Genomic DNA, 22,369 nt, shown 5'->3' with positions numbered 1-22,369 from the left:
TGGTGGGTAATTACGCCAGCTAACGCCCGTTCGACGCTAGGTCGCTGTTAACCCGACCACGATGAAGAATGATGACGACAGACGACGCGACAAATACCACGAATAGGCTACGAAATAGTTATTCTGTACAGAAAAACATGCTGTAGACGATGACCAGACCACATTGCACAGATGCGGCCTTGAAGACGTATAGACTAGATTCTAACCCTCAAAAAAGCGATTCTGTAAATCAAATCGGGAATGTGAAATGTTTTGGGCGGGAAATGGGCTTACGGACGAGCTCTTGCTAAAAATGCAATTTCCCCAGCGCTGGACCCGCTTATTTTCGAGATTGGGGCCCAAATGGGGCCAATTTTGGGTCCGTAAATCATTCGAGGAATGTGTGGGGAAATTGCATTTTTGGGTAGTGTTGGTATCGTAGATGAGAAATGTGCAATTTCCCCAACCCCCCAGGCGCTTATTTTGGGCTCACCCCCCTTTCAAAATTTCGACTTTCCAATAAAAATTCATTGAAATACGAGAAATTTACACTTTCGGATGAAATTTTGTATACTAACTAATGAAGGCATGAAGAAATCATATCTGGCGAGTTTTGGTTTTTCCAGGCCCCAATTGGGGTTGCAGGAGCACCCCCACCCCCAATTTTAAAGTTGGGGTAAAATGTCGATATTGGTGTCGTTTTCGTATGAAACGACCACGCCGATGACGAATATGAAGTCAGATTTGAGACTGCACCTCTCAGTACCCAGAATGAGTGGATATAATACTTGTGAAAATGTAATCGAGTCATTCGTCATTCCACATCAATTCGACCAAGAAGTTGAAGGGGGAGGGGGTCGGCGATTTCTTGTAATTTTTCCTGATAATCGATTGTTTTTTTACAAGGCAAAATGTTCAAAATTTCTGAAAACGTAAGAATGTCAATTAATTGACTGTTGAATAATGAAAAATGACAGAAATGTGATTATTTCGGAGAAAATTTTGAAGTTACAAGATGAGTCAGTCAATATTTCATTTTTTACATTTTTAAAAATCATCCTAATATTGAACTGAAATCTACACAATTTGACCTACCTACATGTAAAAATAATTGATTTATTCAAAAAAAACAATAATCGCCAAACGATTATTTTTCAGGCCGATTAATAATCGCCCATCACTAATACCTAGATACTAAAATGGAACTTTTTCTAATAAAAATTGAAAAAATCCTTTCAATCAATGAAATGAACTCATCACAAAAAAATCAAAATTCGAAAAAATTCAATTTTCAATTCAAAACATTAAACAAAGTTTTTAAGTTAAAATTCATTTAGTTGTCTTATTTTGACCTCTTTCTGACGTATTTCATGAAAAATTTGATAAAAATTACACTCATAGCAAAAATAATGATTTTTTTTTAATGGATGTGTAAATAAAAGTCAAATGGATCCACTTCACCAATCAAAACTTTTTTTCATGTTTCAAATCAAAAAATCGATCGCATTTTTCGCAAACTTTCAATTTTTTAAAATCGACTTTACGAAATAATGCCATCCCAATTTCTTAATATGTTGTTCAGCATGAAAAGTTGTCCATAATATATTTTTTTCTTAATTTTTGAGAGTCAGAACGATAAGAAAACTACGTTTTGAAACTTTTCGAGCTAATCTTTCGCGTGAAAAAACCTTTCAACTCTAACTATTGGAAAAAGTTCAATTTACGTAGGTATCGTGGTTACCTAGTAATCCACTGCTGAAATGGATGATATTTCAAGTTCACTGAAATTTTTTACACCCCCTACCAGCCATTGAACAAGGGGTAGAGGGCTGCAATTTGCGCCATTGGTCATCCCTTCGGAAGGTATTTCCACAGGAAAATTTTCAAAGAAATCACCGACCCCCGCCCTTTCAACTTCTTGGTCGAATTGATGTGGAATGACGAGAATGACTCGATTACATTTTCACAAGTATTATATCCACTCATTCTGGGTACTGAGAGGTGCAGTCTCAAATCTGACTTCATATTCGTCATCGGCGTGGTCGTTTCATACGAAAACGACACCAATATCGACATTTTACCCCAACTTTAAAATTGGGGGTGGGGGTGCTCCTGCAACCCCAATTGGGGCCTGGAAAAACCAAAACTCGCCAGATATGATTTCTTCATGCCTTCATTAGTTAGTATACAAAATTTCATCCGAAAGTGTAAATTTCTCGTATTTCAATGAATTTTTATTGGAAAGTCGAAATTTTGAAAGGGGGGTGAGCCCAAAATAAGCGCCTGGGGGGTTGGGGAAATTGCACATTTCTCATCTACGATACCAACACTACCCAAAAATGCAATTTCCCCACACATTCCTCGAATGATTTACGGACCCAAAATTGGCCCCATTTGGGCCCCAATCTCGAAAATAAGCGGGTCCAGCGCTGGGGAAATTGCATTTTTAGCAAGAGCTCGTCCGTAAGCCCATTTCCCGCCCAAAACATTTCACATTCCCGATTTGATTTACAGAATCGCTTTTTTGAGGGTTAGAATCTAGTCTAGTATGGGGTTTTTCGATTTTGGTCATTTATTCCGCGACGAAAATGATATTGCAGTAACTAACTACCTATTTGGGCTTAAAAATCTGAATATTCGTCACGAGGTAAAAATATCATTCGACCAACAGAACAAAAAATTAGAAGAAGAGGGATTCAGACTCATTAAACCATTTCCCCAGCTGACCCAGTATTTGAATGGAAATTGCATCCGTTTCTAACGACAAATTAGCTTAATTAACGTACAATTTGTTCTCACAAAAGTATTACCATGCGGTTCCAGACTCGTATTCGTTTTCTAACAATTTCATCCGTTGGATTGTATTCTGTGTTCAATGTTCATCTACTCTATGAGTATACACATACAGCGTATAGCCTAAGCTATACAATATTGTCTGCAAACTTTTGTTCTCCAATCAACATGGAAAAGAGGGGGGAATGAATAATGAAAAAAGTACAGTGAGTTTTTTTTCTTCAATACAACAGCTATAAAGAAATCACACATTTATTAACCTATCCGAGTAAAATGAAAAAATTTAATGACGTCAACGAATTTGAACTAGTTGCTCAAATTTCTGTTAGTAATTTTTTTTCTACAGCGAAAACTTTCAGAATACTTTTAAAACTATGACAGAAAAATGAGCAAAATCTAAGACATTAATCAGAAAATAGCTCCTTATCAACTGATTAATTGCTTCCTCTGGAAAAAACAATCAAAGGATATTAGGGTGCCTTTGATAACATCACACAAAAAAGATCATTTTTTCAACGAGCATATTTTTCTCTCAACACATGTTTTTTTCTTCTCTCTCTCGCCTCTTTAGAAACATCAAACTCCAAGATGGAGCTAATGCGATATTATTTGCTGATAGTCTCGCCAATTATCACTATCACGAACGCTGTTACCTACTGTCATCTCAAATACGAGTACTACGATAATTAAAGTACGAGTAGCTATGGTGGTCGTGAAGAATTTCGTTATTTCTCCAAAATTTATCATCATCATCAATCAACAACATCGTAGATAAAAAAATCAAGATAAAATGAGAAAAAAACTGAACAGGATGTCTTTTAATTACTTTCTTCGCTCTTGAGAACGAGTTTATCCCTTTGCTATGTCTTCTACTGCGTTAGAGTGGTGTATAAAATGTTTTTATATTTTCTATAATTATGATTAAAGGCACAGGAATCATTGGCAATTGGAAATAACACTCATCCAAAGGCTAAAAAAACTTCAAAAATCAGTGACGAAAGAAATAACAATAAAATGCAAGTTCACAGATTCTAAAGGATTTAGTTTAAAATCACACTAAAAATACCAGCAATGTCATAGATGAACAAGTGGTTAATCATAAATCTTGATTGTATAAAATGACAAAATTGAATTAAATAATTTGACGAATATTTTGATAAAATTTGAGCATCTGATAATAAAAGTTCGCAACAAAAAAAAATCAGCCATTTTTTTCAAAATTGGACAGTTTTTCAATTTTTTTCTTTTTTAAATCTAAGAGAATCAAATAAAGTCATGGTCAAATTACCTCAAGGAAAGATTTCAAAAATTTTCAAATGATTCAAATATAGCGCCTTCTTGAATTTGGACTACTAATATCACAATTTCAAGATCATTTTTGAAGTGAATTGACCAAAAAAATTGAAGTTTATTGAAATTTTAGACGAAAAGGGGGAGAAGTGTACTCTTTGGCACGAAAAATTCATTGAATATTTTCCCGTACGTCCTAAAATGATGGAAAGAGGTCGAGTATTGTTTGGAATGGTTCAAACTGATCATCCAACGTAAGGTTTTGAGGTTTGGAATTTTTCAACTAGAATCTGATCAAAAGATCCACTTCCATCTTTTGGAATCTTTAATAATACAGACTTTTTGGAGACCAATTTTTTCCGACATAAACTCCAACTGAGAAATCATGAGAGTTCGCGGAAATTGAAGATTTTCATCAATTTTCTTCAAAATATTATGTTGATTTTCAAAGCAAAATTTACAGAATGCCCAGTTGATTAAAAATTTGCAATAAAATTCATCAGCTAAGAAATTCTTGGTTTTTTTTTACAAGACGCTCACAGAAAAAATGTAATGCTTCCAAAACACAAAATTTCAATTCATTTTTTCAACAACTTCGACGACTGACGAGGAAAATTTTTTACAACGCAACAAAATTAGAATAAAATACAATAAAAATAATGTCAAGTTTTTCAATTTTGACGAAATTTCAACTGGGAATTTTAATTTTAAAGAACGTTGGTAATATGAATTTTTTAAAACATTTTTAAGAATTAACAAAATTTTAATGTTTTTGAATTTGAAAAATAAAAATGTCTGCTTTGAACAATCAAATTTTTAATTTGAAAAAATTCAATTTCAGAAAGAAATTATACCCAGTACGTAAATAAAATTAAAATTCATAAGGCTACATTTTCCTTACAAATACAGCAGTCATCTGAACTGAAAATTTTTCTGCAGAAAAATTCCAATGCTGCATTAGAAACAGCATTAGTTTTTAATACTTCAACCGAATTTCCAAAGACTTCCAAAATGAAATTTTATCAAAATCAAAACCCTTTGTGATTTTACATTTTTTGTTCGGAGTGAGGGAGGGGGGGGGGTGTTTCACTAAATTTTGAATCAATGTTATCTACCAGTTCTTGATACTTTGATGTTACAAATTTTTAATAAACTGTACCAACCTCAGCGTATTTTATCAATTATTTGTTTATTTCACCACGAAATTTTGCATTTTGAAGCATTCGATTTTTTTAGGGGGGGGGGGGGGGAGTTCTCAAAAAAAAAAAAGATTTGAGATGGACCATCAAAAAATGTTCAGCGGATACAATTTTACAGCAAATTTCTGTCAACGATGCTTTTTGTTTCTGTCAGCATAATGTAAATTTGGCTTTAAAAATCAACATAGGTAATCTTTTGACGAAAATTGAGGAAAATCCTGAATTTCCAAGAAGAATGTTCGCTCATAATTATACTACACTGATATCCAAAAATTTTAAAAAAATGAATTAAAGACCTCAAACGTTGCTCTGGAAGGTTGAAAATTAAAAAAAAAAAAAACTAGACAGCTAAGCAAAGCTTAGCTGCAAAGTGTGCGTAGCTAGCTGCCTTTTCTACAGCTATAACCGTTATTACATCTAGATAGTGCATAAGTGAATCAACCATGTCACAGTAATGAGAAGTTTTGAAACTCTCACTGCTTCAAAATAATAATTGTTTTTCAGTGTTTTCATATTTTCCAAATTACAATAGGTATTTCAGAATAATTTATAAGCTTGTATTGCTTCTAAATTAAGAAATTTCTAGTTGTTTTTCATAGTTTGCATTGTTTTAAAATTTACAAAATTTCAAATCAATTTCCCGAATTCCCCATCGCTACAATTTCATAAAGTTTTCAATAAATTTTCAGAATTTTGCATTGCTGCTGAGTTAGGAAATTTGCAATCAATTTTTAGAATTCACATTGCCTCTAAATAGTCAAATTTTGAATAATTTTTCAGAATTCTTATATTGTCTTTAAATTAAAAAATTTCAAATTCAATTTTCAAGTTCATATTGTCCACAAATTGTAAAACGTTTACTCAATTTTTGGAATTTACATTGCCTCCAATTTTTCAGAATTCTCATCTTGTTCATAAATATTACAGTACTTATTTCATATAATTTTCAAGTTCACATTATCTGCAACTTACAGAACTTTTAATCAATTTTTGGAATTCTCGGCGTCTCTAAATACAAATTTTCATATTATTTTTTTTAGAATTTCCATTGTCTTCAAATTTATAAATTTTCAAACCAACTTTCAGAACTTGCTTTTTATTCTAAATTAAGAATTAAATGTTATAAAATATGTTAAGAATTTGAATTGCCTCTAAATTACACGAAAAAAATATGGGTAATTTTTACAAAAAAATTTAACTAAATACTGGTATTTAGCACAATTAAGTACCAGATCCCATTCAATAATTTTTACTGTACTCGTATAGTAAAAATTATCATTTTAATAAATTTTGCTATAGGTACCAATAGTAAAAATCATTTTGTTTTAATAATTTTTACTAAATCATGATAATAAAAATTACATGTTTCAATTGTACAAAAATTAGTTTAATTACTCATTTTGAAGTAATTTTTAAATTATAAGTAAAAAGTTAACAATTATTCATGTCAAGGCAATTCTTACTATACTTATGGCTATAGGTAAACAAAAAATTAATGAAATGAATTTTTAGTTAGCAAATGATATCATAATTCATAACTCAATTTCAGCATTATTTAGCAAATGATATAATTCATAACTCAATTTCAGCATTATTTTTGCCCCATTATCATGTACTACATAGGTAGTAACTCCAAAGCATTTACCTATCCAATTTTCCTAGGAAAAATCTGTCACCTACCTACTTACCTCACGGGGATTCGAACCTGGGTCCCTAAATTTCCTATTCCTACCTACATGCCCTATCCACTCAGCCACCAATTCCCTACGAGGGTTAGGGCATTAAAATAATATATTTGTTTGGTAAATGCCCCACCAAACCACTCCCACTTGGAATTTACAGCTAACAGACCGGGGGTGTAACAGGGTACAATGAAACACAGCTGGTGATGGAATAGACTGGGGGTATAGCAGGGTACAATGAGCGGCAGGTGTTCTACAAGTCCCCTTTTCCCTTTTTTAGGATTTAATGCATTAAAATAATGAACTAAAATTGCAATTACTCAGCAATTACCCATCCGAATTGAATGAAAATAAATCTATACCCTCCGCCTTAATGATTCTCAAATGGTGTCCAATAGGTACAAAAAACGGTTGGATAGCTTAAGAGAACATTCATTGCAATTGAAATTTCAATTTCTCAAAGCGAAACCAATAGTGTGCTACGCACACTAAAAAACCATATTCTTCATCAATTTTTGGCGAAAAATAAAATCAGTTCAATAGTAGCAAACGATTACTTAATTTTTGGAAAAGTAAAAAATTGAGAAATCAATAATTAATTCAATCAGAGAATTACAAGTTTTTACGTCATTGCGAAATCATCTACAATTCCTCCTCTTCTCCACTTCTCCTTTTCTCAAGGAAGGTTACTTTGAAAAATTGACAACCAAACCTGGTATTTTATTCAACTTGAATATCCTTTGGATGGAATTTTCTCAAGTATGTACATACAAGCAATCTGACCACCTCCTCCGCCCATTCAGCATACACCTTCTCTCCTCAACTTTAAATAACTTGGAAAATTGGCGAAAAAAATTCACCAAAAAAGGGAGGAAATGGTAATCATTTAGTGGAAGGTATGCCAGTATATCCCGTTCCTTTCTTCGTCAACTGACCTAGGTACTCAGTATTCACGAAGACCCACGACGAGTCGACGACGACGCTCATATAGTCACACACTAGCGTGAGCATCGCCAAAGCACAAAACACCTGTCACAAGTTCGCAAACTAAGGTACCTAGGTGTACCTACCGATTCCTACCAACTACATCAGTCCATACATAGGTATTAAGAATGTCTAAGCAAGGTGGAAAAAAAGCAGCAAAAAACAACGCAATCTGGTAAGGTATTTACCTGTGCGGCAGCAGGTTCGTCGACTAGTGCATCGGCGGAAGTATCGACGTTGATCGCGTTCGCATTGCCATTGGTATTCGCGTTCGCGGTATCAGCATTTGGTAAACTTTCTCTTTCCATTCTGAGTAATTCGAGATCGTCTAGATCCGGATCGATGCTGTTGGCAGCATTTTCTTGCTGTTTGGCGATAATATCGGAAGCGCCGACGCGGCAACGTCGTTTCGCCGGCGTCGGTATGGTCATTCCGGCTGCGCCGTTTTGATTGACCGGCGGCACGTGGTGGTTCATCTCGTGCACGGTCAAGCTCTGCTTGATATCGGCGGTGAAGTTACATTGGGAACATTTGAAGGCGCCGTTGGCGAAATGATTCTTATTATGGCGGTCTAGGTTCCATTTGTAGGGCGTACGAAAATCGCACATGTCGCATTTGATCATCGGCATCGAATGGTATTTCACGTGTTTGGTGAATCGAGCTTTCATGTGGGTAATGTAGTCGCATTTCGTACACCGGTAGAATTTCTTTTTCAGATGGACTAGACGTTCGTGACGTGTGACTAGATTCGGATTACGACTAGAGAACGGGCATAGCGAACACTTCAATGGTACGTCGGCGGCACCGGCGCCGGAGGCGAACGACGGCGACTCGTTGGTAATTTCTTCTCGGATTTCGGCAACAGGAGTAATAGAACCGGCGCTGAAATCACCGCCGTCGTCGCCTCCGCCGCTCATTTCGGTTTCATCGGCGATCGCGGTCACCGTTGCTGCGGCCGACGATGAAGTCAGATCGTCGTCATCCGGCAGCTGGCGGTGGACCGGTTCGCAGGGTTTTTTATCGTCCTCTCGGGACATACTAAGCAAAGTAGCGGTCAGCTCTGGCATCGCGACCATAGCGCTGGTTTTACCAATACCGCCGCCGGTTGAAGGGTTCTTTCTGTTTGGCGAGCTTTTGGCTTTAATTAGCATTTTACGTTTGCCCATTACATGGACCATGTGTATATGCCTTTGCAGCTTTTGACTGTGTTTCGAAGCGTACAAACAGTGCGGACATTCGTAGATACGTATTTTTTCCTTATGTACGTTTTTCAAATGATGCAAATAGTATCGCGGGTTCTGCGTGTAATAGCTGCAAGACGAACAGGCGTAGTTACGTTTCACCTTGCATTGCGGCAATTCTTCGTCTTGGTCGACGACGACGCTGCATTCTGGCGACAGAGCTTCGTCAGCGGTGACGACGCCAGCGCCGGCGCGTTTAATCGTCACTTCGCCGTTACCGATGGACGTTTCGTCTTCGGTCTCCTCCGACGTACCGAACAGTTTATCGCCGCTGACTACGCTGCGTACTACAAGCCTATTGCCGGATTTATGAACCATAGATGGCGGATACGACGACATCCTGTAGCCGTAGCTGTACTCTTCTCTTCACTATCTTTACGACGACGTGACGGTATTAAATGTACTAGTACGTTTGCTAGATGATATTATTACGTAACGTACGCAGATGTGGGTACAGCGAGTCGAGTATCGAGTAGGTAATGCGATGGCGCTGATGTTGATGTTGACGTTGATGATGGATGAAGCAGACAGCAGCAGGGTCAACCACCACCACCAATCCAAATACTCCGATCGAAGTAGCTGTACCGATCACAATGGTTCTTCGTTTCTTCTCTCACTGTAAAAAGACAATCAAACGAACTAATTATTCGTCATGTTTACAAGCTACGAGTAGGTATCGACGAATGTATTATAAGGTCATAAAGTTAGTTCTCTACAACAAGAATGAAATGCAATGAATTTGCCACACAAATATCGAATTGAACTACTACGTTTTCTACATTTTCTGCCTTCTTTTTTTCCCCAAAAAAATAAAAGCTATAGGATTACTATACTATGTAGTTATTCGGGCCACTCGACGGACATGGGATAGTTTTTCAAATCGTATACACCACCGTGTCAAAATATTTACATAAATATTTGTACGACCTTGCGAAACGAAACGTTCGTTCATGTGACTGTGACATCTTTCATTTCATACGTATGCATAGGTACTTTGGACTTACTTAATGCTTTACCCACACATGCTCACATTATCACACATTCGTCGCGGCGGCGGCAGCGATGGCAGCGGTACGGACGATCGTAGCCAAATGAATTATACGCCGCCGCCACGTCGTATTCGTTTCTCTCTTTTTCCTTTTCTTCTTCGTTCACATTCGCGATGCCAATAATAGAGTGAGTATTCGCGGCCAGCTCTTGGCCAACTAACCTATCGTATTGCCCAAGAGATTTTTTTTGCAGAGTGCCTACTACCTGTAGTCGAGATGAAGGTATTCTTTGAATGCATATAGGTATTATACTCTTTATTCGAGATGGTTTAGGCAAACAGAAGGAAACTGGTAACTTTACCCAGTATTGTCAAATCTGACTCCATAGGTTGATGGAAGATCCAACAAAATATTTGAAATCACCAAATGAATGGGAGGGGGAGCAAAAGCAGATCTAAGAAAAAAAGTCTACGAGGAAAAACACCTCAGAAGGGCTCATTTCGACACTCCCCCCCTCCCCCCCAGATACGCTTTCGTATCGAAACTTGGAACGATTCAATTGATTGGGAAGCATCGTGAAACGTGAAAATTTCTGTCCCTTTTTTCGTTTTTCCAAATTCAGACTTAGCAACGATAAGAACTTTCGAACAATAATTTGTCAGAAATACTATAGATCGACAAAAAATGAAACAAATTCAGGTAAATTGGTCAAAAATACCTACTTGAAAAAGTTAGAAACATAAGTTAAAATTACATAAAAACACTAGGAAAAAAACAGAAAAATCACTAAAAATTAAAAACAAACACAAAATGTAAGAATTTCGTAAAAATTGTCAAAAATGCATACAAGTAAAAAATCTATAAAAAATGACGAAATTTCGCCATTGTTTGGTGATTTCTATTGATACTATAATGCTCTTTTTTTTTGTGTTTTTACATCATTGAACGCCATTTTCAGTACCTAGTTTTTTTTTGTGCATTTTGGAAAAATTGTACTAAAATTTTAATTATGTATTTTTGTAATTTTTAGCGATTGATTGCTTTTTTGGGTGTTTTTACAGCATTAAGTATACGAGGTTTATTTTAATATTTTTTTCATACTCTTTTGGCCTCTAATCACTAAATTTCTATCATTTCTTGTTAATTTTCAGTGATTTTAATGTTATTTTTTCGGTATTTTTATATCATTGGAAACTTTTTCGTGTATTTTTGGCAAATCTTGCAGAAATTTTGTTAGTTTTAAACAATCTTTGGTAATTTTCATGTATTTTTGACAATTTTTACGTTTTTTAAACAAGTTTTTTCAACACTTTTTTTTGCATTTTTGGCAAATTTTTTCGAAATCGAATTTCTTGGTAATTTTAATTTTTTTAGTGTTTTTTACTACTTCTCGATGCACTTTTGAACACTTTTATACGTTTTCGGTAACTTTCATTGACGTTTTAGCACTTTTTGGTGATTTTCAAATTTTTACAGTTTTTACACCATTTTATCACGTGGTTAAAATTGCATTGTTTCGTTATAATTTTCAATTTTTTTTTCATGTTTACTTCATTTTGAAACACTTTGAACACTTTTTCATGCATTTTGGGCAACTTTCATTAGAATCTTAGTAATTTTTGATATTTTTCAATGTTTTTTACGTTATTTTGACAGGATTTCGAGCAACTTTCCTTGAAATTTTTGAAGTTTTGTGGTAATTTTTAGTGATTTTAATGCTTATTTAGAGGGTTTTTAGATCAATTTGGCAGCTTTTGAAACACTTTTTTGTGCATTTTGGGCAAATTTTACTGAAACATCAGCAGTTTTTGGTAATAAACTTTGATGATTTTAATGCTTTTTTTGAAAGTTTTTACACCACTTTGACGAGTTTTCAACACTTTTTTCCTGCAGACATTTTGTTTAATTTTTATTAAAATATCAGCAATTTTTGTTAACTTTCAATGATTTTAATGGTTTTTTCATTGGGGGGGGGGGGGAGCTCTTATTTTTAAAATTCAACTGTAGTTATCACCTGACTAAAAGGATCATTCAAATTTTAAGCATCTTTTGTCTTTAAAATTGAAGACACGAAGACCTTTAGGTATATTTTCCAGTCCACTCACATTTAAAGTTTCAAGATATTGAGACAAACTAACAATTTTGAAAATCGGTATCTCAAAAATCAAAAAAATAAATAAGAAGCGAACTGCAAAAACAAATTCATCTCAAGGGGTCCCTATAAAGGAATTTGAGCTTACCAACATTTTCGAAAAAAATTAAAACTGCAGCGAATTTTGCCAAAAGCGACAATTTTTTCGACTAAAAAAATCAAGTTGGATACTTAATCTGGAAGAAAGAAGTGGAAGTAAGAAGTCGAAATGTCCCAAAAATTGAAAAATCAGGGCTTCGTTCATTTTTTAAACATCTTTGTTTTCGCATTGACTTTTTCAATTCTAGGAAAATTTTTCGACGTACCAAAAATGTTGAAAAAATGTGAGATTATTTAAACCTTCTTTCTGAGAACAATTTTCGAATGTGACGAATTTTCGTAGTTTTTAAAAATTTTCAGGTATACTTACATCCTCTTATCTAATTTCAGAGCTATAGAAAAGTCAACGCAGAAACAAAATTTTCTCGAGGTACCCAAATTTTGAAATTTTGAACTTTTCTTATTAAATTTGAATGAATTTTCCTCAAATTCCAAAGCGAATTCTGGAACGAAAAAAACTGGAATTTTGTATGAATAGTAGGTACCTATTATTCCCTCAAACAATGTCCACATCTTTGCCAATTTCTATAACATGGAAAGCATCGTTACAAAAGTTGAGTGATTTTTATGCCATTTTCAAAGATTATGTATGTATTTCGATATTTCCACCAAGTTTCAGACAATTTTTTCGAGAAATCTTTCGAAAATAAAACAAAAAATAAGGCGAAGACATCTAAACATCTGAATACAAAACAACTTCCCAACACCTTTCCATCATTTCAACATCGTATTCTTATCCATCTCAGACTTCCAATACCAGTTTTTCAACATCCCTGCAGCATCTGTTCTGTAAACTTCCTCAACACCAGTTCATCTGCGTTTTAACATTTTGACTAACAATGAGTATTTCTCATCTACTCTATCCACTATAATTTGAGGTCGAACGCAAACATGGTTCTTCGACTGCGGCTCTCGGATGATCGCACATTCTCATACAAACAATTTCCTGGCACGCATGAGGAATCGATCATAGTACTTTGCTACAACAACCAAGAAGAAGACGTCGACGAGAAAAATAATACCATACAAAGCCAATAAAGCGCGGTCGTCATTTTCGACAGAGAAGAACCGCAAACACGGCAACCGGTTTGGAAATCGTTGGCTCGTACCGTTTCCAAGGATGCTAAACTTATACGAATACGAAACAAGTGATCGTATACGGACGATCGCCATTGAAACCGAGGACTTCCAGCGGTTTACGACGGTTCGTGTTCTAAATCTTTCAAATACTCCATCCATTCCATTCCATTTGCCCATCGAGATCGTGCGTTTGAATATAAGACGATGGCAGATGTGAAAGACATCCGCCTGCCTAGCGCCTATTGCCAGCATTCCCGCTTTCGATTTCGAGATAAGTATAAGCGCAAATCTGTTTTTTAGTGAAGCGAACCTTGTCAGCGATCAAGGTGAAATAACGTCGCGATGTGGTAATTTTCCGCTAACGCGATGTACTTATTTCGATTGGCTCCACCTCGACTGAAAGCTAAGTCAAGTTTCAAATTGGATCTGAGGATGAGAAGAGATGGAAATGACGCAATATCGCGAAAGCTCGTCTACACACTTGTTAAAAATTAGGTGGTTATGTTTACATACAATTAGGTAGGTATATGCAGAAGACGTAGAAAAGAGAAAACCGTCGTACCTCATACCTATTTGCATGTTTCGCAATTCATCTTCTTTGAAATAAGAAGACAACTGCTACAAAAGGAAGATCACCGTAAACTAAACTAAACTACAACCTCAGAAGGAACCAGATACCTACCAATACGACATACAACACCATCTTGTTATATTGGTACGCTATCGTCGCTGTATCTTGCCAACGTTCTCACACAAGTCGACATCGTCACTCTATCTCTCTCAATCCTTCAGATTCAGCCTAAAACCTCGAAATATTAGTGACCAGCTGCGTTCTTCTCCAAAGTCGTTCTGATTTACAGCTGTTATCTCCTCCAAACTCTCGCTAATGGTCTACTATACATAGCTCGTCATCTTACTATAAATTCATCAAAACCTTCTGGTACGTTGCTCCAAGTCCCACAGCGACAGATTTTTGTTTGTTCGCGGTCTCTCGAGTTACGTTCGCTTCTTCGTTCAAACAGCGATTGCGACGAGATGTACTCTTTTTCTTTCTGTAATCACGAATGGGCCCGGAGATAACCTGAGCCTTAGCTGAGTTCGTAGTCCATCCCGTATCATCTCTTATGTATTTAACGCAGTCCAATTCTTTCTAATAATGTTTCCCTTCGCCCTTTCCTTCGCCTTCTAATCACTCTCGGTCTAGTTAATAAGTTACAAAACGATACCTTCAAAAAATCAAACAGCAATACAATCGACACTTCTTTATCAATTTGTCAATTATTTTCGTCACTATTTATGTATAGTTTATATACGTGACCTATATCGTAAACTTTATATTTATCGTTCTTATCATCAAATACCTCGCACTACATTGAACCGATAAACGTGCTGTTGCTCTCAAAGTTATATGCACGTAAATTCGAATAATTATTTCAACGAGTAAGTAATGTTTTATAAACAAAAAATTTTGTATTACCGATGCACAAGTCGTGCAAAATTGAATGAGAATTTTTAATTCGACGAATTTGCTGATGCTGATGCAGGCAAAAATTGAATAGAAACACAAGAATCAAGATTTTTGTCGACGGTAAAAATTAGGAGATAGATAAACAGCAGCGATATGGCAAAAAAATGTCCTCTTGAACACTTCGGAGTAATTCAGTGGATACTGGATAGATTTCGAAAATATTTTCGTGCGAGCTGTCGGTCTAAAAAATTCGGTTGTGATACCCCTCCTATTTTTTTTTTTTTTTTTAGAAGAACCTACAAAAACAAATTTATAAACACAGAATTTCAATCACCTTTTTTGGGAAATTTCGACATCTCACAAAAAATTTCTCACATTAAGGTCAAACTGAAATTTAGATTTCAAAAAATTTCAATTCAAAATTTTCAAATTCAGAAGAAATTTGATAGGTATTTAGGTATTTGTAAATTTTCAACATCAAAAAAATTTGAATGTTTCTGAATTTGAAACAATTTTTTATAATCATCAGAGCAAAAGCACATACCTAAATTTCGAAAATCAATCAAAATTTCATTTTGGAACTGGAAGGTAAAAAAATACAAAAATGTAAAAATTACCAAATGTTTAAAATCAAATTAAAAAATTAAAATTCGACATCATTTTTATACACAAAAAAAATTCTGTTGGAAAATTTTGATGTTGCATAGAAACAATCAAAAGTTTTTTTTTACATCATTCGAAATACCAAAAATTCCTAAATGAAATGTTTTCAAAATCGAAAGCCCCTCGTGAAATTTTTACTTTGTTTCATTCCAATTTTATGAAATGCTATGTTTTAGAAGGTTCTTGAACTGTAAATCGAGGAGAAAACATCAAAAGAGTCGAAAAAAATTTCAAGTGATGAAATTTTACAGCAAATTCTCATCGATTTGATCTTATTGTGTTTTGATCTTCAACTTCAAATTTTGTTTTTAAAACCGATATACTCGTCTTGAGGAATCCTCAATTTTACAAACTGAATGATGATTCAAATTCAATTTTATACAATGTAGCTCGACCCCCCTCCTCCCATCACCACCACCACCACGAAAAAAAATATATAATGTGTTTGTCCAACTATTCGCATGAAAATTTTTGAAAAACATCTTAAGGGCATTAGAGAGTTAACTAAAACTCGAAAGGGGCAAAATATGAAAAAACAAACAAAAAATTGATAAAAAATATCAAAATAAAACTCATCTATGCAGTGTTTTGGGTGAAACGTTGTGAAGCCAGCTGCAGTGGCCACCAAAGAAACATCTTACGTGAATAAGTTGCCTGTCTGCAAAATTAAAGGAACAAGTCAGCAGGAGAAAAGTATTCCAAACGAGTTTGTTTATCGAGGTAAATCTTGCAATGATGACTTTTCTGCTTCACATCGAATTTGAAGGGGTTACGAATTATCAATTAGGTATAAAAACGATATTTAGAAGAAAAATATTCGTAAATTAATATTCTTTGCTTTGGTCAAAGTCAAAACTCCAAAACTCCATCAAAATGCCATTTTTTTGGCTGAAAACTTAAAAATTTTACATACTCCAGTTACCGAACTTACTTACGAGAAAAAATGATTTGAGAGCCTTGATGATTTTTTTTTGGGGGGGGGGGGGGTGGACTTAAAAAGAAAGAGGACTGTGAAATGTCTCAAAATTTGAAAAACTCGAGAATTTTATTCATTTCTGTGCACTTTGTTGCCACATTTATTTTTTCAGTCTTGCAAAGATTTTGTGGCACCTCAAAAATTTTAAAAAAACTAGAAGCATTTACACCTCTCTTCCACAGTTCATTTCAAGCCCCTCATGCTTCATATCAGTATATTTATTACAATCTATTGCCTAATCAAACATTATGTATTTCAGCAAATTTTCGTAATTTTCAACAAAAAAAAAATTTGCACACAACCTTTCATCCAGTTTTAGAGCTAAAAAAGTCAACGTGGCAACAAAATGTTCAAAAACGTAGGAAATAGCCAATAGGTACTGATTTTCAAAATTTTGGGGCATTCAATTCTCGTCTTCTCTTCGGCCTGTTTTCTGTTTCAAAATCTTTACTCCCATAACTCACTTTTATTTCTACGATTTCAAATACCCTGAATTTTCATGTAGAAATTCGACATTTTTACCGTAGACAACTTTAATCCTTCTTACCTTTCGCAGACTCCTCCATACGAAAAAACCTTCTCTCCCACAAAACTGTAATTTTAGCTTAGATTTTAGAAATGGAATAAAAATTTCAAATTTTTTCAGCTACTCAGAGAGTATAAAAAAAATCCAAAATTGAATTTTAAAAAATTATTACCCGTTTACTTGGTCACATATTTCCATATTTCATTCGAATTTCTCTTCTACGATGAATTTCACACATGTTAGTACAATTTCAAGGACGAATTTCGATAAAACACCCATCTGGCCATCCAGAGCGAGAGCCGTAAAAAAAGACTCCCAGAAATGCCTACGAACTGGAACTTATACAAACATTCGTACAACCAGTTTCAACGCAGTCTGCACAAATCAATACGACACGTGATGAAACCAAGCAGATTATTCATTTTCCCACACCACACGAAATCAGCTCTGTTATCCAGCATTAGGTACATTACGACGATATATTTTTCAACACCTCTCCACACCTCCATCTCATCCCACCGCGCGCGATGATGAAAATAAAACCACCTGAGAACGCAGATATCGCGGATACAACGTTAAAAATAAAAAATGTTGCCTATACTGTATTCCGAAGGAGGTCACGAAACGTGTACCAAAACTCACCTTTTTTCCCAAATAATAATTCTTACATCGAAATCAAATGCGGTCACCGGTCGGTGTGGCAGACACTACTCTACACGAAGGTAAACACCCATGCCAAATTTTTCCTCAATAATATGAACCAGACAGACATAGACAGTTCCACCAGATCTCGCCTAATTTAATTGGCACATATGGTGTAATTAGAGACGAACCAAAGACCAAACATCGGCCGGCAGGGATTAAGGGGTACTCAAAATGATTCGTATTTCGCGAGAATTTGCTCGAGTTACCAAGAAGACTAAAGACATTCGTTCACACAAAATAACTGAATCGTTTGTCGGTCCATTTCGTAGGCAAAAATCTCGACTAAAAAACTTCAAACGAGTACTGCTTTATCTCACACGAGTCAACAAGCGGAGAGCAGAGCACCAATTAATCTGTACAAATCCGGTACAAGGACAATGGACTTTTTATACTAAAAGCTCTCGATGTATTTTTTCAACATAAAAAATATGTAGATACGTATAAATCATGAATCATAACTCATAATAAGAAAACTGACGTTACATTCTTCGTACTGAAGATATAAGTTCGCTATCGAGTATCGATGATAACTCGCGGAACAAGAAACTGAATTTTTTTCAAATAATTACGACCATATTCCGATCTCACTTCCAAGTAAACAACGCTCAACAACCTATCTCTTTGTAACACATCACATTTACACCTTCAGCAGAACGCGAACGCAATCACATATTATGTATTCGATAAGATGATAACGTCCGATTGTACCCATTAATCACCCATCTCGCGATGAGTCCGCGTGCAGTGCTCATCAACACATTCTTTTACACAAATCATAACCATCGAAACAAAAACCAGAAATAAAGCTGATTAAATAATAGGAAAAAACTCGAAATTTTTCGAGTTCAGAGACATAGCAGAAGGGGGGGTAACCCCTCTCACTTAACCATACATATCGTACAAAAGTTCATTTCCCTCTACTTTTGAAGAATTCCCACATAGGTAGGTATGTACTATGTAGTAGGTATTGCTGAATCACCAGAAACACAACTAAGTACACGTCTGCCGTCTGCGACAGAACGACAACTACCTCAACCCACCCTCCGCTTTAAAATTATTTTTACTATAAATAAAAACTGATGAATACGTACCTTTAAAAATCATTTGCTCTCACGAATATGAAGGAACATACGTAGTTTGATACGAAGGTTTCCAACCTGAACAAACCAAATAAAATAATATTCTTAGATCATATTCAGCGAATAATTTGCACTTAATGATGAACTATACGATAATTTACGAACTAAACCCGAGATTTTTTAATCACTAATGGCAGTTTTATAAGCAATACGAGATCACCAGAGTAAAGAAAAAAATCATCGAGAGGAATATAAAATCAATAATTCTTCGAAAAATTATCTGTAAATTTTCGTGTAAACATCGAAGATGAAAATTTTTAATTGAGTTTTTTTTCGACAGCCATTTATTTTTCTGGGAAGGTTTTTTACGTGTCAATTCCCTTGCAATGATGATGGGGCGAAAAGAACTTGGGAATAAGAGGATTTTCTATTTGGGCCTCACAAGGCTTATGACCCCCAGATCCACAGATGTAGTATTTTTCTCTTTGCTTGTAGTTTTGAATGGGTGAAAAAAAACTTGAGTAACTTCCAATGAATAATCTTTTTGAAAATATTTTCTCTGTCATCATAATAAAAAAAAGATGATGTATTGAGGGTCCTGACGCTGTATATACGTACGAACAGATTTTTTTTGAATTTTGAAAATTCTGGAACCCAATTCATGGCAACTGTAAAATTCTACAAAGTCTTAGGACTTTAATCTCTCGTCGAGGTTCTGGATCCTAGTTTTTCAATTAATTTTATTTCAATATTACTTAAATAGGTAATTTAATTTCAAATTAGTGATACAGAAATGATCATGACTAAGAAACTATTCATTAAAAGAAATTTTTCAATGTGGCAGGGCTTTTTCCAAAAAAAAAAAAAATGACCAAAGATAATTCATTTCATTTTTTGAAGGGGGGGGGGAATCGCAGTACATATCTACTAGGAATTTTTTTGATCAAACTGACGAAGAAATTCAAAAGCCCATCTGCCCATCATCAAACATAAACTTAAGAAAGCAATGTTCAAACGAGGTATATTTAGGTGGAGCTTCAATGCTTTTAGAATTTATGGGATACATTTTTTTCAATTTGTTGACAAGCTTTTTCGCATAAATTGTTCTTTTTTCAACTCTTTTGCATTGTTTTCCTATCTTTCGAAAATGAATTTCCTCAACTCGATTAACAATAAGCGGTTAATTTTAGTTTAATTTTAATATTAGGATTTTTCTTGGCGAGCTTTCCACTAGTGAGCGTGGGAAAATTTCAATAAAAAAAGTTACATCGACGCTACGAATACCTAATTTCAACTTCTTTCCTGGTAATTCAACTTTCTAAAGGAACCAGGAAGTTGGATCAAATTATATTGTTGATTATATTTTTAAAATGTAGCTGATGTCCATAAATAGGTACTCCGGACTGTTCAAGGTTTTTTTGGGGGGAGGGGGGTTGGAAAAAAGACCGAAGAGTAACGATTTTTTTTTCAGTTTCCATTATTCCTAATTCTTTTAGTCAAAATCTGAAATTGGCTATAAATCTCCTTTAAATTTTTAGATATCTAATCAGTAATCAACTATCAAATTTTAAATTTCGGTTTTTCTTTATTCAATTCAACGATTAATCAGGAGGCATAATTTTTTAAATAAGCATACTCAACGAAAAATCACCCAAAAAATCGATTAGCAATGCAGCGAATTCGACAATTGAATTTACAACCTTATTGGGTTTCAAATTTAATCAAGCAAAGATTACTTCATCATTTCTTAGATACTTGATCACATTTGATAAAAAATTTTACCAAAAAATCCATCATCACTATCATCAGTAAGTATGGCAGATCAACAGGCGTACCCATCGAAGCCAATAATTGATTCACGATTCTGATATCACACAAAAATAATTTTTGTTCCCATATTGCAACAATTGCAACATAGGTAAATCTGAAATCAAAAATTTTGATCGTGAATTCGTGAACTCAAAATACAGTAAAATCGATAATCGAATTCAAAATACTCAAGTCGAAAATATCGATAATCAGAATTACAAAATCGATAATCGAAATAATACACTCCTAGAACAGATTCAACACTACAGTTTGGTTTTCAAACAAATATTTTTTTTTAATTCATACTACAATCAAAATTGATCATAAAATGCCCTAAAAATCGATAATCAATCGATAAGCGGTGTAGGGGTGGACTGGGTATGTGAGGGGTGAGGGAAGAGGTTCCCCTGGCGGTTGTATTAACGGGGCTTTCTTATCTCCAACACAAAGTCCCCTCCTCCACCCCTTCTCTATAAAAAAACAACACAATATTTGGATACATGTGAAGGTGTGGCCTATCTTCAAAATTGAAGGGGCAAAATACGTTTTCAAAATCTAGAGAGCCAAATCCCATTCGACCATGGGGAGATAGTACATTAAAAAATAAACAAAATCACCCATTATGACTTTTTGTCCAACTTGCAAATTGAAGGGGCTACAAATGATTTTTAATTTCAAAAAATTCGAGATGAAAAAAATTAATTTCCTAAAAAACCTATTTTTGCAAGGACAAAATTTAATAAATCGAGCTTTTCCATCACGATTAATAATTTATATTTCAAAAAAATAAAGAGCCCCGCAAAAAATTCCGAGAAACAAAATTTTTTGAAAATCAAATTTTCCAATTTTGTAAAGTTTGATTAATTTTCCTTTTTTTGGGTGGGGAAGGGGTGTTGAGATATTTTGAATAAAAATCAAGAAGCTCAAGTTCATTGAATTTTTTCATTTTCACTGATTGATTTTTTGAATAAGCAATCAGTTCTTAGATGGATAATTTCTGACCTCATCAATCATCAATAATTATCATAGATCAATTCAATTTTATTTATGCTCATAATCATAATGTAGCCAAAATAAATTCTATTCGAAAAATAAATAAACTCTACAAACAAAATTATCCAAGAAATCAGTTATTGACTTGAAAACCAAGGTAACCCACTCCTCGAATAATTTTTCAGAAATTGTGCAATTAATTATCTCGTCATTAAAAATTACATTCAATCTCTCTTTGCATTGCCATCAAACTCAAATCTCATCACTTCCCTCCACCTCCCCGTAAACACATCAAAAAATCCGCAAAACAAGCAACTTCCATAAACCTACAACGACTAGGTAGGTACGGTACGTTCCCATAAATTCTACACAATGGCCTACTATACCCCTACGCTTACAATACGTACGTTCGAGGTATAGAAAATTGGAATCAGATTAAAACGACCAGAAAGATATTGCAGTTGGTATAGCGAACCTTCGAATATTGATTTCTACTCGTCAGCAACTAAACGTAGAACACAAAGCTGTCATTTGAACGAGGGTACGCGAATCGAGAACATCGACAGATAGGATAGCAATAGGATACCGAGACCGCGCTCAAATCGACAGAATGGGAACATCCGACCGCTTCTCAAGTTCCCAATAAGCGTGATCGATATGAA

At 34.7% G+C, this 22,369-nt stretch overlaps 1 protein-coding gene across 12 annotated transcripts in view; it reads right to left on the bottom strand.

Moving 5' to 3' along the window:
- Positions 1–22,369, bottom strand: part of LOC135849797 (uncharacterized) — a 105,841-nt gene that overhangs the window by 38,864 nt on the left and 44,608 nt on the right. For all 12 annotated transcript variants that reach the window (XM_065370399.1, XM_065370482.1, XM_065370467.1 and 9 more), the window contains 2 exons: positions 18,918–18,983; positions 8,116–9,784 (listed from right to left, as the gene is read on the bottom strand). In XM_065370399.1, the coding sequence (XP_065226471.1) occupies positions 8,116–9,507 (1,392 nt within the window). In that variant the 5' untranslated portion in view covers positions 9,508–9,784; positions 18,918–18,983. The remainder of the gene's footprint in view (positions 1–8,115; positions 9,785–18,917; positions 18,984–22,369) is intronic.

This window comes from Planococcus citri, chromosome 1, assembly GCF_950023065.1.
Source record: "Planococcus citri chromosome 1, ihPlaCitr1.1, whole genome shotgun sequence".
NCBI lineage: Eukaryota > Metazoa > Arthropoda > Insecta > Hemiptera > Pseudococcidae > Planococcus > Planococcus citri.
This window is presented reverse-complemented; position numbering and strand designations above follow the sequence as displayed.